General features: G+C 39.4%; 1 protein-coding gene across 1 annotated transcript in view; it reads left to right on the top strand.

Annotated features, from left to right (window-relative positions):
* The window catches only part of apln (apelin), a 77,048-nt gene that overhangs the window by 44,940 nt on the left and 16,865 nt on the right, over positions 1-15,243 (top strand). The window contains exon 2 of the mRNA XM_057850231.1: positions 13,912-14,084. Coding sequence (XP_057706214.1) covers positions 13,912-14,078 — 167 coding nt within the window. The 3' untranslated portion in view covers positions 14,079-14,084. The remainder of the gene's footprint in view (positions 1-13,911; positions 14,085-15,243) is intronic.

Raw genomic sequence — 15,243 nt, 5'->3', positions numbered from 1 at the left:
GTCCCCATCAAATGTGATCTGATCTTTGTCAAAATCACACAGATGTAAAAACAGTGTATGCTTTAACTAAAACCACCCAAATATTTATGGGTTTTCATATTTTAATGAGGATAGCATGCAACCAATAACAGAAGGGGGAAACAATAAGTAGGTGAACCCTCTGCCTTTAACAAACTATTTAAGTCAGGAGTGTACCCAATCACTGATCAGCGGTTTAAAGCTGCCCTGCCCACTATAAAACACACACCTAGTAAGAATTATCTTGATGAGAAGCATTGTCTGATGTGCATCATGGCTCGGTCAAAAGAGCTGTCTGAAGACCTGCGATCGAGGATTGCTGATATATACAGTATAAAGCTGGGAAAGGATACAAAACTGCAAATCTGCAGCTACAGGAAACATCTGGTTGAAGTTATTTCTGCCAAAAGGGGCCCACAAAATATTAAATGTGATGGTTAACTTACTTATTTATCCCCCTTCTGCCATTGTTTGCATACTATCCTCATTAAAATATGATAACCTATAAATGTTTGGGTGGTTTTAGTTAAAGCAAACACTGATTTTTCATCTGTATGATTTTGATAAGATCAGATCAAATTTGATGGGAATTTTATGCAGAAATTTGAGAAATTCCAAAAGGTTCAGATACTTTTTCATACCACTGTATGACTGTCTTATGGCAGTCTTATGACGCCGCCGTCAAATAAAATGTTACCTATTAACCCAAATAAATCAACAAATAAAGCGCCTTATAGTCCGAAAATTACGGTAAGCTTAGGCTTTGGAATATTTGGTCCTTTGTAATGTCCCTGAAATGGTTAAAGTGAGGCCTGAAATCTTTCAATCAGTTCTCAACCTAAATACTGAGTCTCATAGCCAGAAGAAAAACTAAATCTTTCCAGGATGCTTCAGTTATCCCTAAAACCTACCTAAACAACATCTATATTAAGGTTCCTTCTATTGGATTGGAAAGAAATGAGAAGAATATTTTAAGAATGCGTGAAACTCCCTCTTTCAATCTGCATCGAAGACCAATAACAAAAGGATAACGTGCAGAATAAAGCTCCTTGCGGCAATGATGGGCTTTAGGTGCGGAAATATGCAACCGAGAATTTTCTTTTCCTGGTCTATGAATTAGGCTAGTGTTCTGCTACAAATATAGCATGTAATGTGCTCGCTAAAGGGGATTAGTGTGGAAATGGAACTCGAGATGTCTGGCATTTCAGGGATAACACATTCAAAAAACTCAATGAACTAGCTCAGTGACATCGTTCTCAAATGCCATTCAAGCTTTCTCAGTTGTTCTTTTGACATTTTCTTCAGTGCGGTGCAGCTGAAATGACAGGGAAAAGATTTGAAAGCCTTCTAACCACTTATCAAGTCAACCTTGAGGAAGAGTGTTTTGAGTGCTGCATGGAGGTTAAAATTACATTACATAGCAACAATAGACCAAGTGCATTCGGTACATTTAACGCTAGAACTACCAAGGGCGGATCAATTGATACAAATTACTTTTGTAACCAGAGAGGGATCATCTGACCCTCATTAGCATATCTTTTTTGAGCACTATGGTCCTCATTAGGGGCCGTTTGCATGGTGACTCTCCGAGAAGACAAAAAATTTCATGTTTGCTTATAGGGTTGTTCCGATCATGTTTTTTTTGCTCCCGATCCGATCCCGATCGTTTTAGTTTGAGTATCTGCCGATCCCGATATTTCCCGATCCGATTGCTTTTTTTTTTTGTGCTCCCGATTCAATTCCAATCATTCCCGATAATTTTCCCGATCATATACATTTTGGCAATGCATTAAGAAAAAAATGAATAAAACTCGGACAAATATATACATTCAACATACAGTACATAAGTACTGTATTTGTTTATTATGACAATAAATCCTCAAGATGGCATTTACATTATTAACATTCTTTATGTGAGAGGGATTCACGGATAGAAAGACTTGTAATTCTTAAAGGATGAATGTGATTTTGTATATTGTGACTAAATATTGCCATCTAGTGTATTTGTTGAGCTTTCAGTAAATGATACTGTAGCCATTTAACTGTTCTGCCTAAATGCATGATGGGAAGTGCAACCATGACCGTGCGTAGTGGCACCAATTGATATATCTTCTCTGCGTTGGGAAGTAACATAGGGTGTTAAGGAAAAGATCAACCACTATCGCTCTTCCCCACATTGCTTCCCACAATATTTCTAATTGTTGAGAGAGATTTTAAGGCTTTAGCCATTTATTAAGAGGCACCAAAAACTGCCAAAATTCTCTCTACTCATTTTATACTGCCTGTTAGCTCTATTTATGGGTAAAACTGCGCCATTATAGATTGAAGGTGACAATGCATGAGTGGTTCGTGCGGCGCATGCGTTAATTGCATTAAATATTTTAACGTGATTAATTTTTTAAAAATTAATTACCGCCGTTTACACGATAAATTTGATAGCCCTGCTTTAAGCCAAAACTAAAGACTCTGGATCACAAGTGTCAAACCGATTCCAGAAAGGGCCAAGTGGGTGCAGGTTTGCTTTCCAACCAATGAAGAGGACACCTTTTCACCAATCAGATCTTTTACATGTGTAATCAGTTAAACTTTGTCAGGTGCTGCTTGTTTCAGAAGGAAAAGTTCATTGGTTAAACTCTCTGCACGGTATCGGTTGGAACAAAATCCAGCACCCACTTGGCCCTTTCTGGAATCGGTTTGACATCTGTGCTCTGGATGAATGTAAGACATTTTGTCTGTAACGTTAAATACAATTAGAAAACGATTTAATAAAAAAAAAAAAAATATATATATATATATATAGAGATATTAAAAAAAGGAGGCATGTCCGATATTTTTTTGCCGATTCCGATACTTTGAAAATGACGTGATCGGACCCGATCGAATGGAGACGGGCCCATATATATGCAAATAAAGAGTTCCCGATCGATCGGCATCCCGATCGGTTGGGACATCTTTATTTGCATATATATGGGCCCGTCTCCATTCGAACAATGCTGCAATTCCGCATGAAAACGATGTAGTATTCATGCCAGGCCCTAGGGGGCAGTGCAGATTTACAAGGCGACAGCGAATGATGCACTTTGACCCCACCAAAGTTCCTCAGCCCGGAAAAAAATATGCCCGCCCACTCGAAGCAATGGCATTTTTCTTTTGTTCAAAAAGGAACAAAAATGGAAACATTCAACATATTTAAAAATATTATTAAAACAGTAAATTAAAGCCGACCTTCCGCCATATTTGCTGTTTTTAATGTTTAGTAGTACCGCTGCGCACGCCCATTGTGACGTTTACGAGTGCTGACGTTATCGGCGCAGTGTCGCGCCGCAGGAGCCTTTGATATGCATGCAGAGATAGCATGCATATCAATATATACATGATATGCATATATACATGACGAATAGTAGGGGGTGCTGCTGGCTCCGGTGGCCCAAGCCCTTGCTCATTGGGGCAAGGGCAGCTGGTTGGTGGCCCCCTACTGGTTGGGGGCCTAAGGCGATTGCCTACTTCGCCTGAATAGTAAATCCGCCTCTGCACGGAGGGCATCCGGGAGAAGGATGCCAAGATATTGCCTTGTTGGTTGCCATTGCCGTTCTAGTTGTCTCAAGCTTGTTATTCGCAATTGACTAGTTTCGCCTTGCCTTGGTTTGTTTGTCTGCCGCCTTCGTTTAGTAGCCTCTACCTTGTGCATGTATTCGAGTGTATTTGTGTTATCTTTACCACATTGGTCTACCCTCGGGTTATTTATAGTGATCTCCGTCGATCTGTTTGTCATGCACCCTTTTTGTTATATCTGGTTAGCGATCGCGTGTTAGTTTGGTTACAATAAATCTGTTTATGCACTTCTCTTGTTGTCTGTTTTGGGAGTCAACCTTGTTTTCCGCATTCGCGGACCCTAACAAGAACGAGACGAAAATGCGCAGTGTCTGTCACATTTTCACAACGTGTGACACTTTATGTGTAGTTAGCCTGCATTGTCGCAGTGTCTACTTGTGTCACTTGTGACGTGCTGCGCGCACTCCCCCACCCTTGCCGACTCACCAGTGTGTTGTCTCCAGTCTCCATGCAGGCTTGCACACACGGTAAGATTGTTTTTTATGGCCAGAGAGAATATGCAATGTTGGTTTAGCCTTTAAAGGTCTGTGCTTACTGATCATCACACACTAAATGTAACTCATACCATTAGCATAGCATTAGCATTAGGCTAATGCTAACGGCGAGCCTCCTCTAAACTCTGACTTTTTACATACAGTTCGTAGTGTCCAGGTGGCTAAAATTAATTGAAAATAACGTGCTGTTTTCCTGCCGATCACCAAGTTGCCGTTGTCTTTGTAGACGCTACAATACAGAGTGTTCCAAAATGTTTGACCCCATTTCGTAGGACGATAATTTTAATTTTCGTTGGAATTACCTTACATTTTCACAGCTTGTGTAAAAACTTTTCAAGTTTTTGTGTGTAACGTTTGGCATCTCTATCATTTCAGGTTAAGAAATGCCACTCACTTCAAAAGGAAAGGCATTTTGATAAGGCATTTTGCAGGCAGCGCACATATCTAACATTTATGAAAATCTGTCATAGAACCAACAAATATTTGTACTTTTCTTTGTAAATTTAACCAATAAAACTTATGACCTTCAACCTAAAGTGTATTTAGTTTCATTAAGATTCTTCAAGTAGTTTCCGAGATATGGGCATTTAGAATGGGGTAACCATTTTGGAACAACCTGTACTATGTGCTCGTTTGTCAATGTTCATTCAAAATAGTTGAAAACCTTTATTTATTTGTTTTTGGAGTAAAAACATTTCCAATTTTACAGATGAAAACATTTTTAGTAAACGTCGACTAAAAAAATTTCCAATATTACAGATGAAAACATTTTTAGTAAACGTCGACTAAAACTACACGAAATTAGTCTTGAGTTTTCGTCAACAAAAACTAGACGAAAACTAACAAACTTTGAGATGACTAAAACATGACTTAGACTAATTAGTATTATAGTGCAAAAAGACTAGGACAAAAATTTAAAGGGCTGCCAAAAACAATGCTGGTGCGGAAAATACCATAGACTTCATAACCAAGGTATTGCAGTCTATGAAAATACGTACGATGATTCCCAAGTTATATGATTTCTATTGTAACGTAACTAGAGCTGAAACGAATACTCGAGCAACTCGAGTAACTCGAGTTTAAAAACTGATCCGAGTAATTTTATTCACCTCGAGTATTCGTTTATTTTGACAGCTCTAAGCATCACGTTTTGCTCGGACTACTTTTAATGCGGGACAACGCGCTGATGTTACGTGCGTAGAGGACAAAGCAAAAAAACAACAACAACAAAACTTACTGCAGCAGACAGCCGCTACACACGACGCCGACGTTGCTAAATACTTGCCCGCATGATGCTAGTTGGTAGCAGGTAGCGTCTGATGCGTAGAGATCACATGTATGTTGAACTAGATGCGAAATGACAGACTCGGCCGCGTCTGGGCAGCGTTAGTAAACCGCCGCCATCTTAAAGCAGTAGAGCGCGAAGCGCTAATAAATAAGATTAACGTTACTGTCACAAGCTCACGTAATGTTAGCCCTGCGGATGGCTAGGTTTCTATTAATTATGACCACTGTCGATGCGTGGCTAACGTGTCTTACATACAGGCTTTAACATAACATAGCGTTGTGGAGTGATGAGGGTGTAAAATAAAAACTCAATCATGCTAACTGTCAATTTTAGCTCAGTACTCATTGCTGGATAAAACACCAAGTAGCACTGGTCCCTAATGTGCTCCAATACAGCCTGTATCATACATTTATTTTGAACACTGCAAAAACTCAAAATCCTATCAGGACTTACAGTTTAGACTAACTTAAAACTTAACTAGAACTTAAAAATGGCTTGACACAAATAGAAATTCAATTGAAACACGTAGGGAAAAAATCCTAACTTTTAAGTGATGTGTGTTATCAAGCGTAACGGCATTTTTAGGTAAGATATATATATAATTTTTTTTTTTTTTTTTTTTAATAAGATCTAAAAGTTTTTTGAGAGAAAGCAGTGAATTAGTCTTTTTTTTTATTCTCGTTAAATCTGAGATGCAATTGTTGGCTGTTTTCAACAATATACATAGAAAATAAAGACATTCATTGACTGAAAATGGTTCAAGATTAGATGAAATGTCTTGTTTTCTCATGTATATTTATAATTGCTCTTCACCTAAAAATATATTTGTTTTATCCGATTACTCGATTAATCGATAGAATTTTCAGTCGATTACTCGATTACTAAAATATTCGATAGCTGCAGCCCTAAACGTAACAATCCAATTACAGATCAGCGTTCTCCGGATCCTTCAGTTTATGAAAGTTTGATCCCTCCAACAGGTCCACAAGGCGATTTCACAAACCAGGCGAGACTTCAGCAATAACCAACTGCGAACATCTGGGATCACTCTCAAACACGCCAGTGTTCACGCACAAACACACTTCAAACATTCGCATGCAATCTGAGAGACACACAGGCTCATCTCTAATCTTGGGACCAAACAAAGCGATAGGACGCATGCACCCCGGCAAGGTTCTGTCACCGCGAGGTGTTTATTAGAATCTACAGGCAAGAGTGAGCGAGACATGTAACACAAGGGACGGACTTTTTGTTTTACTTCAGCTAAGTAAATCTGCTCTGCATTAGCTACCGCCACACACATTTGATGGACAACGATGCTGGGTGGGCTAAACTAGCCCACACACACATATCTATACATGTCTTGTGGTGCCTCATCTATTACCTTCTTGTCTTCCTACACATACTAGTAACAGAACTAGGGGTGTGACAACATATCGATACGATGGTAGTTCCCGGGTTACGATGTACTCGACTTACGCGATTTCGACTTTACGACGCTGGTGTCGCGGCCCTCATTTTGTCTCCAGTCTTTTTTTTTTTTTTTTTGTTGCATTATGTGTCGCATAAACAGTACCTTATTGTACCTCACAGTTTCTTATTTTTTACTTCACTCTATTAATATGACATGTTCTGTCCTCACTAAACCTGAAGTTGTCCATTCCGACAGACAGCTGACAAAGCAATTATGCTTTTTGAGGTTCTTACTTCCGTCACTTTTAAAAATTTGTAAAGCTTTACCACACATACGTACACTTATGTTCAAAACAACGCGCGTTTTAACAATAAAACACTTAACACAAAACAATTGTGTTCAAACGTCCATCTAGTCTGTAAATCAATATGCAAATTTCGAACATTAAATTAGCCTAATTTGCCTAAAAAAAGTCCGCTAAATGCTACAAATGCTAACGTATTTACAATTCCCATAGCAAATCGCTCACACGTAATTCCACAAACTGTAGCTGTAAACTTAATCACAAATGCATACACAAACATATATTAGCTGAAACAACTTACAGCCTTATGTGGGTCAAACCAGAGAACAGCTATCCTTTATCCATTGCAGAGGTCTGAGTCTGCTTCTGTCATACAAGGCGACAGTCCAGCCAGACCCAACACTGCCACCAGAGGGCAGTGTATCCTCCATCACTAATGGTTCAGTCTGACTTACGCGGAAATTCGGGTTACGTCGCCAGCGTAGGAACGGAACTCGTTCGTAACCCACACTGTATTCTTGTATCCCAATAAGTCACAGTGCCTTGCAAAAGTATTCAGCCCCCTTGAACCTTGCAACCCCTCGCCACATTTCAGGCTTCAAACATAAAGATATAGAATTTTAATTTTTTGTCAAGAATCAACAACAAGTGGGACACAATCGTGAAGTGGAACAAAATTTATTGGATAATTTAAACTTTTTTAACAAATAACTGAAAAGTGGTCGTGCAATATTATTCGGCCCCCTTGCGTTAATACTTTGTAGCGCCACATTTTGCTCCAATTACAGCTCCAAGTCGCTTGGGGTATGTTTCTATCAGTTTTGCTCATCGAGAGACTGACATTCTTGCCCATTCTTCCTTGCAAAACAGCTCGAGCTCAGTGAGGTTGGATGGAGAGTGTTTGTGAACAGCAGTCTTCAGCTCTTTCCACAGATTCTCGATTGGATTCAGGTGTGGACTTTGACTTGGCCATTCTAACACCTGGATACGTTTATTTTTGAACCATTCCATTGTAGATTTGGCTTTATGTTTTGGATCATTGTCCTGTTGGAAGATAAATCTCCGTCCCAGTCTCAGGTCTTGTGCAGATACCAACAGGTTTTCTTCCAGAATGTTCCTGTATTTGGCTGCATCCATCTTCCCGTCAATTTTAACCATCTTCCCTGTCCCTGCTGAAGAAAAGCAGGCCCAAACCATGATGCTGCCACCACCATGTTTGACAGTGGGGATGGTGTGTTCAGGGTGATGAGCTGTGTTGCTTTTACGCCAAACATATCGTTTTGCATTGTGGCCAAAAAGTTCAATTTTGGTTTCATCTGACTGGAGCACCTTCTTCCACATGTTTGGTGTGTCTCCCAGGTGGCTTGTGGCAAACTTTAAACGAGACTTTTTATGGATATCTTTGAGAAATGGCTTTCTTCTTGCCACTCTTCCATAAAGGCCAGATTTGTGCAGTGTACGACTGATTGTTGTCCTATGGACAGACTCTCCCACCTCAGCTGTAGATCTCTGCAGTTGATCCAGAGTGATCATGGGCCTCTTGGCTGCATCTCTGATCAGTTTTCTCCTTGTTTGAGAAGAAAGTTTGGAAGGACGGCCGGGTCTTGGTAGATTTGCAGTGCACTGATGCTCCTTCCATTTCAATATGATGGCTTGCACAGTGCTCCTTGAGATGTTTAATAAAGCTTGGGAAATCTTTTTGTATCCAAATTCGGCTTTAAAATTCTCCACAACAGTATCTCGGACCCGCCTGGTGTGTTCCTTGTTTTTCATAATGCTCTCTGCACTTTAAACAGAACCCTGAGACTATCACAGAGCAGGTGCATTTATACGGAGACTTGATTACACACCGGTGGATTCTGTTTATCATCATCGGTCATTTAGGACAACATTGGATCATTCAGAGATCCTCACTGAACTTCTGGAGTGAGTTTGCTGCACTGAAAGTAAAGGGGCCGAATAATATTGCACGCCCCACTTTTCAGTTTTTTATTTGTTAAAAAAGTTTAAATTATCTAATAAATGTTGTTCCACTTCACGATTGTGTCCCACTTGTTGTTGATTCTTGACAAAAAAATTACATTTCATATCTTTATGTTTGAAGCCTGAAATGTGGCGAAAGGTTGCAAGATTCAAGGGGGCCGAATACTTTTGCAAGGCACTGTATCCATATGTTTGTGCCAAAAATTAATATATTATTGTTTAGTTACAGAAGCCTACCAAAGATTTTCACTAGATTAGTGTCTGTTAACTCAATGGCTACCACTGATGTCTAGCACGTTCATTTGCACTCAAACATGACCATTCAAAGTCACCCCTCCAATTTGAAATGAATTGCAATGAATTGTTGATTGTTGTCAGTGACAGGCAATTTACTAAGAAAGACACTCATTTGTTTGTTGCAGTAATATACGTACCGTTGCTATAGTTTTTGACAGAAATGTTGCACTGAAATATTCTCAAAAACAAACATTGTTTATTTTTCTCATTTGAAAATACAGTGGTACCTAAAGATACGAAATTAATTCCTTCGGGAGTGGCTTTAGTATTCCAAGCTGTATTAAAACACTGCATCAAATTTGATAAAAAGGGTCAAATATACCTAACATAACCGTTTACAGTGATCCGTTGTTTTTCGCGGTTAATGGGGACCAGAATCCGCCGCAATAAGTGAAAAACTGCGAAGTAGCGCACCCCAAACCCCCACCAAATGTTTGTGTGTGTGTGTTGAATGTACTTTTTCAGATTTAGCATTAGAAAGAGACACTTATAAGACGTTTTTTCCCCAAAGAATGATTTGAAAAAAAAAAAAAAAAAAGGAATATATATATTTTAATAAATGGTTTTTAAGCACTTCAAATGTAATAATTATAATACATTTTAAATAGGGCTGTCAAACGATTAAAATTTTTAATCGAGTTAATTACAGCTTAAAAATGAATTAATCGTAATTAATCGCAATTAATCGCAATTCAAACCATCTATAAAATATGCCATATTTTTCTGTAAATTATATATATTCTGTAAAATAAATTGTTAGAATGGAAAGATAAGACACAAGATGGATATATACATTCAACATATGGTACATAAGGACTGTAGTGGGCATTTCACGCTACTGTCATTTAAATCTGTCTATGCTGTCCTCACTCCGAAGCGTCTACTTTTTCCAAAGCTAGACAGCTAGTGAACGACGCCTTAATAATAAGACTTCTTCCTTTTTCATCTGATTTATTAATAAAATAGCCTCAAACCATTGTCCTCTTTAGACCGTCATAAAACTACAAAAAAAAAAAAGTACACAAGCATTGCATTAGCAACAACGTTAGCTTACCACGTTATACAGGTTCACTAAACATAAACAAAAAGCGTCTCATACAAAAAAATTAAACATTTCGCTTACTAACATAATATGTACATTCTTTACAACAACCATACTTACGGACAAATCTTGTCCAAGGATCATATAAGCACAACATTACAACATAGGCTTCAGCCCGAGACGTCGTGCAGCCATATGAACTGGCAAGAAAAAAATAAACTGTTGTGCTGCAGCACAAAAAGCCTTGCTGTAAAACTTACCAAAAGGCAGAATACTGTCTGAGCGGGACATGTGCGTTAATTGCGTCAAATATTTTAACGTGATTAATTTAAAAAATTAATTACCGTGCATTAACGCGATAATTTTGACAGCCCTAGTTTTAAACAAACCTGTCCCACCGAATTATTTTTAAACAACAATAAAGTGCTGTAATAGAAAAATGCTTGGATTAAATGCTTTGGTTTACCTCCCTTGGCTGCGACTCTTGAAGTGACATGTAGAAATTACAAACTGATCAGGATCACTTCTGGCATTTATTGCCACGAACACAACACGTCCAGCTGAAGTAGATAATTGAATATACAAAGACGTCAGCTCGCAATAACAACAACACTGTCCTGCCCGCGCACGTCATCACACCCAAATTGACACGTCATCAACAATAGGGCAGGAAGATCTTGCGGCATGTCTTTTAAAAACTTTTGTGAGTGGGAATTACGTAGATTTATAGTACGTATTATCTTTCGAATAAAAAAGCTTCGGAAATCTTTTTGAAAAATTTTTCATTTACCGAAGCTTTCAGATCTCGAGCTACCACTCTAGCTTCTTTTTCTCGTAGACAATGGCATATTAATTTCACGACACCATTGTTGTTTCGTTAATGATGACAAGTTAAACGGACAAATTGTTCATGACAATGACGTGACAAGCTAAAAACGTGTTCTGGGAGACTTAAAAATAATGAAACGAATGCGAGTTTTTGTCTGATCAGATGACAAAGGGACGAAAATGCGACAATTTCTGTCCTACGTTCGCAATGCGTGACATTTTCATATTGTATGTGGAGTACATCAGCTTGCATCATAGCAGTGTCACTCATGTGAGATGTGGTGCGCCTCTCCCTCACTCTCCTCACCAGAGTTTGGGTTGCGTCTAGAGCTATAGGCTGCGCCCCATCTTGCTTGTTTGGAAACACGGTATGATTTGTTTTCTTATCTTGGCAAGAGAGAATATGGAATGCTGCTTTAGCCTTTAAAGATCTATGCTCAGTGATAATCAGACAATAAATGTAACTTTTAGCATTAGCGTAGCATTAGCAATAGCTTCGAAATGCCGAGCGTCCTCCTAAACACTGGCCAATTTAAAGCAGAGCTACTTGGCTTTTTCTGATCAGTAAGTCTAGGGGAGAGCCAGTTGGAGAAATAGCATTTAGTTAATGGCCAACTTCAGCTGTTTTGTTTGGTATATGAGCAAATTCTGGGATATAATGATTGCTTGCAACTTCTGGCTAGACTATAAAAATAGCAACAACAAAAAATCCCAGACTTCCCAGTGTTAAATGTCTGCATCGTAGCAGGGTCGTGTCACTCATGTGAGATGTGCTGCGTTGTGTTAGGAAGAGTGTCAAGCTAGGCTGCGCTCCATCTTGCTTGTTATGAAACACATGGTAAGATTTATTTTCTTATCTTAGCAAACGCACACATACAATGTTGATTTAGCCTTTAAAGATCGATTCTGAGGGATCATCACACACTAAATGTAACTTATAGCGTTAGCATAGCCATCACGTTCATCTTTGTTTTAGCACTTAGCTTTGCGAGCGTCCTCTTATCTCAGACTTTTTTTTACGTACAGTTCATGGTGTCCAGGTGGGTTTAATGAATTGAAAATCATGTACTGTTTTTCTTGCTGACGGTGTATTATCATACAGAAATTGCCGTTGTCCCTCTAATGCAGTACTTCTAATGCGCAGAGACATGCCAGGGGTGGCGCGTGTGACCTCGGGGAACGTTTTTTTTTTTGGCCGTACTAGAATAAAGTGTACTTGCACATCCACTCAGTGGGTGGCAGTGGCGCTCTCATTTTCAAAGTGCGCGCAGTATTTTTGAAGTAAGCACAAGCACACGGAAGAGATTCATGAAGAGCTGGAGAGCTGTGCGCCGTTTTCGAAAGCCGTTTTCCGGCCGGACTCACGCAGCGACCCACTGTCTTCTCCGGTTCTCACATGTCCGCCGAGAGGTGCCATTTTCGGCTTGGGATCGTCACGACGACCGCCCTCACCCACGGTTCTCCCTCGGCCGCCGAGAATGCGCTTTTTTCGGGCCGTTTGCCTTTGGCTTCGACATTTAATACATTGGTAGACGAGGAAAGACCACTGTTTACTGTGTCTAAAAATGATTGCAGCGGACAGCCGGAAGCCAAATAAACTAAGACGCCACTTAAAGACATTAGACCCCAATCTCATTGATAAGCCGCTTGGTTGTTTTTCAGCGAAAATGTGCCGAATATTGCCAACAATCTTCCCGCTTTGTCAGTGTTATATCAGTAAACCAGTGAGCACTGTTAGCATGCTCAGTATGCTAGCATGCTCAAATAACCCCACATCATTGCAAACTGGAGGTGATACTGGGAGCAGCGAAAATAAAACTGTCCCTCTGTCCAAAGACACTTTTTTTTCTTTTCTTCTATTCAGTTTTGTTTTTTTGATCACATTTTTTGGCATATTGTCCTCATGAGTTAATATTTCTAATCAATTTGAATTTGTTATTATTTCCTGATTTTATTTTTCAGTATCAAATGGTCAAAAATGTATCTTGAGTGTATTTTTCGTTTGGATGTGACTTTTTTTTTTTTTTTTTTTTTAATTCAGGCAAATTGATGCGCGTTAAGTCTTTTCTGTTACAAACAAAACAATGTTAATAAAGTTATACTTTATAAGTTGATATCTGTTATTTTCTCTAATAGTAAAAAAGATACAATGTGAGGCAGAGGTGTACTTTTAATAGTAATATTATAGACAAATTATACTATTTACAGAGTTTGGGGGGGCGCGAAACATTTACGTCTTCCTTGGGGGGGCGTAACAGAAAATAATTGAGAAGCACTGCTCTAATGTGTGCTCATGTGTGAATGTTCTGTCGAAAATGTTGGTAACGTTTATTTTTGGACACATTTTTTTTTTAATTTTACAGATGAAAAGATTTTGAGTAAGTATATCTAGGTGAAATTTGTCTGAGATTTCATCGACTGAAACTTGACAGACGAACACATTTTGAAATTACTAAAATAGGACTGAGACTAATAAGTATTTTTGTTGAAAAAAAGACTAAAATCAAAAACAACAATGACACATAAATCGATACTTCTTGTATCGCCATATTGTGAGCCTTGTATCGCAAATCGTATTGTATCGGGGAGTTTACCAACCCTAAACAGAAAATCTGTATTTGACTCTTGCAGGTCCGATGGCCTCCACGGAGCACGGCAGAGAGCTGGAGGAAGCGGCTCCGGTGAGAAAACTGGTGCAGCAAAGTCCCTCGAGGGGCGGTCAGGGCCACAGACCGGCCGGCTGGAAGAGGAGACGCCCACGGCCCCGTCTTTCCCACAAGGGGCCAATGCCATTCTAGAGCAAGGTGAGGTTCAAAGACCTTTCTTGCCTTGAGTTACTGCTGATGAAAGAGTTTAAATGGCGAAACTCACACAATAGTACAGGAAAGTTTGTATTCCGAACAAGAATGCCATTGTTGACTTTAAAAGAAAAGGCACGTCTCAACAGATTAATGAACTTGCGTCCCTTCATTGTGCGACGGAGGCTACGTTATTCGTTCGTTTAACCATTTGGGACATGGTTATTGTTAGAAACTTTTGGCCCTGGTCTACTGGAATAAATTTCTTCTGTCCATCGGATTAAGTCAATTAAAACTCTTTAGAAAGGATAACACTTTCCAGAATCGGGTTTCTCTAGTTCACCTCTAGCGCTTGAAAGAATGTTTAACTTGCTGTCAAGTCAAACAATCCGTTGTGTGAAAAATCTTTCATCGAAAATCTGAGACAATATTTTACTTCTCACCTATTCACAGTGTGATTTTCTGCGCCGAAACTAAGCAAACTATGTATTTCAAAAGAAAACAGTCGAGGGAGGTGTCGCTGAGAAACTAAAACATGCTAGGGCTACGTGATCAAATGTATAGTATATACACACGGTTGGCCTACGCACCCGCCAATGTTTGCACATCTCTGAATGGAAAGCAACAGCAATGCATTAATGTGTGCATTCAAAAACATAAGATCCGTTAAAGCATCTAGAGACAGGGAACTCTCCCAGACACAATATCCCTCCAGGAAGTGCAAGACAGACGACACTGACCCGCAAAGAGCCGCCATAAATTCAAGCCCAAGTGAGACGAGGCCGCGAGCCGTGAGTGTCGAGGCATCAGTTCAAAGGAAAAAGAATTATGATCTTCATTGTGTTTTTCTAATTTTAAGTTTTACACACTTTCAAGTTTATCATCCTGCCTTCCATTGAGGGATTTCAAGGGTACTGAACAATAGAAAACAATGAGCGACATTAAAACGCAACATGCGTTTGACAGAACATTGGTTACCCGGTGTTCTTGGTGGGACAATAAAATAGGAGAACAACTTGTGAGTGCTAAATGTTTGCAGCACAATAAGAAAGTTGCTTTGGAAATGGAATGGTTCCGTAAATCACAACTGTCTCCGCATCATTTAACATTAGGGTCGGGAACCTCTGGGTACCTTCCGATAAGATTTGCAAAGCGAACTCTCACG

This window comes from Corythoichthys intestinalis, chromosome 11 (genome assembly GCF_030265065.1).
Source record: "Corythoichthys intestinalis isolate RoL2023-P3 chromosome 11, ASM3026506v1, whole genome shotgun sequence".
Lineage (NCBI taxonomy): Eukaryota > Metazoa > Chordata > Actinopteri > Syngnathiformes > Syngnathidae > Corythoichthys > Corythoichthys intestinalis.
Note: the sequence above shows the minus strand (reverse complement) of the source record. Positions and strands in the feature narration are given on the sequence as shown.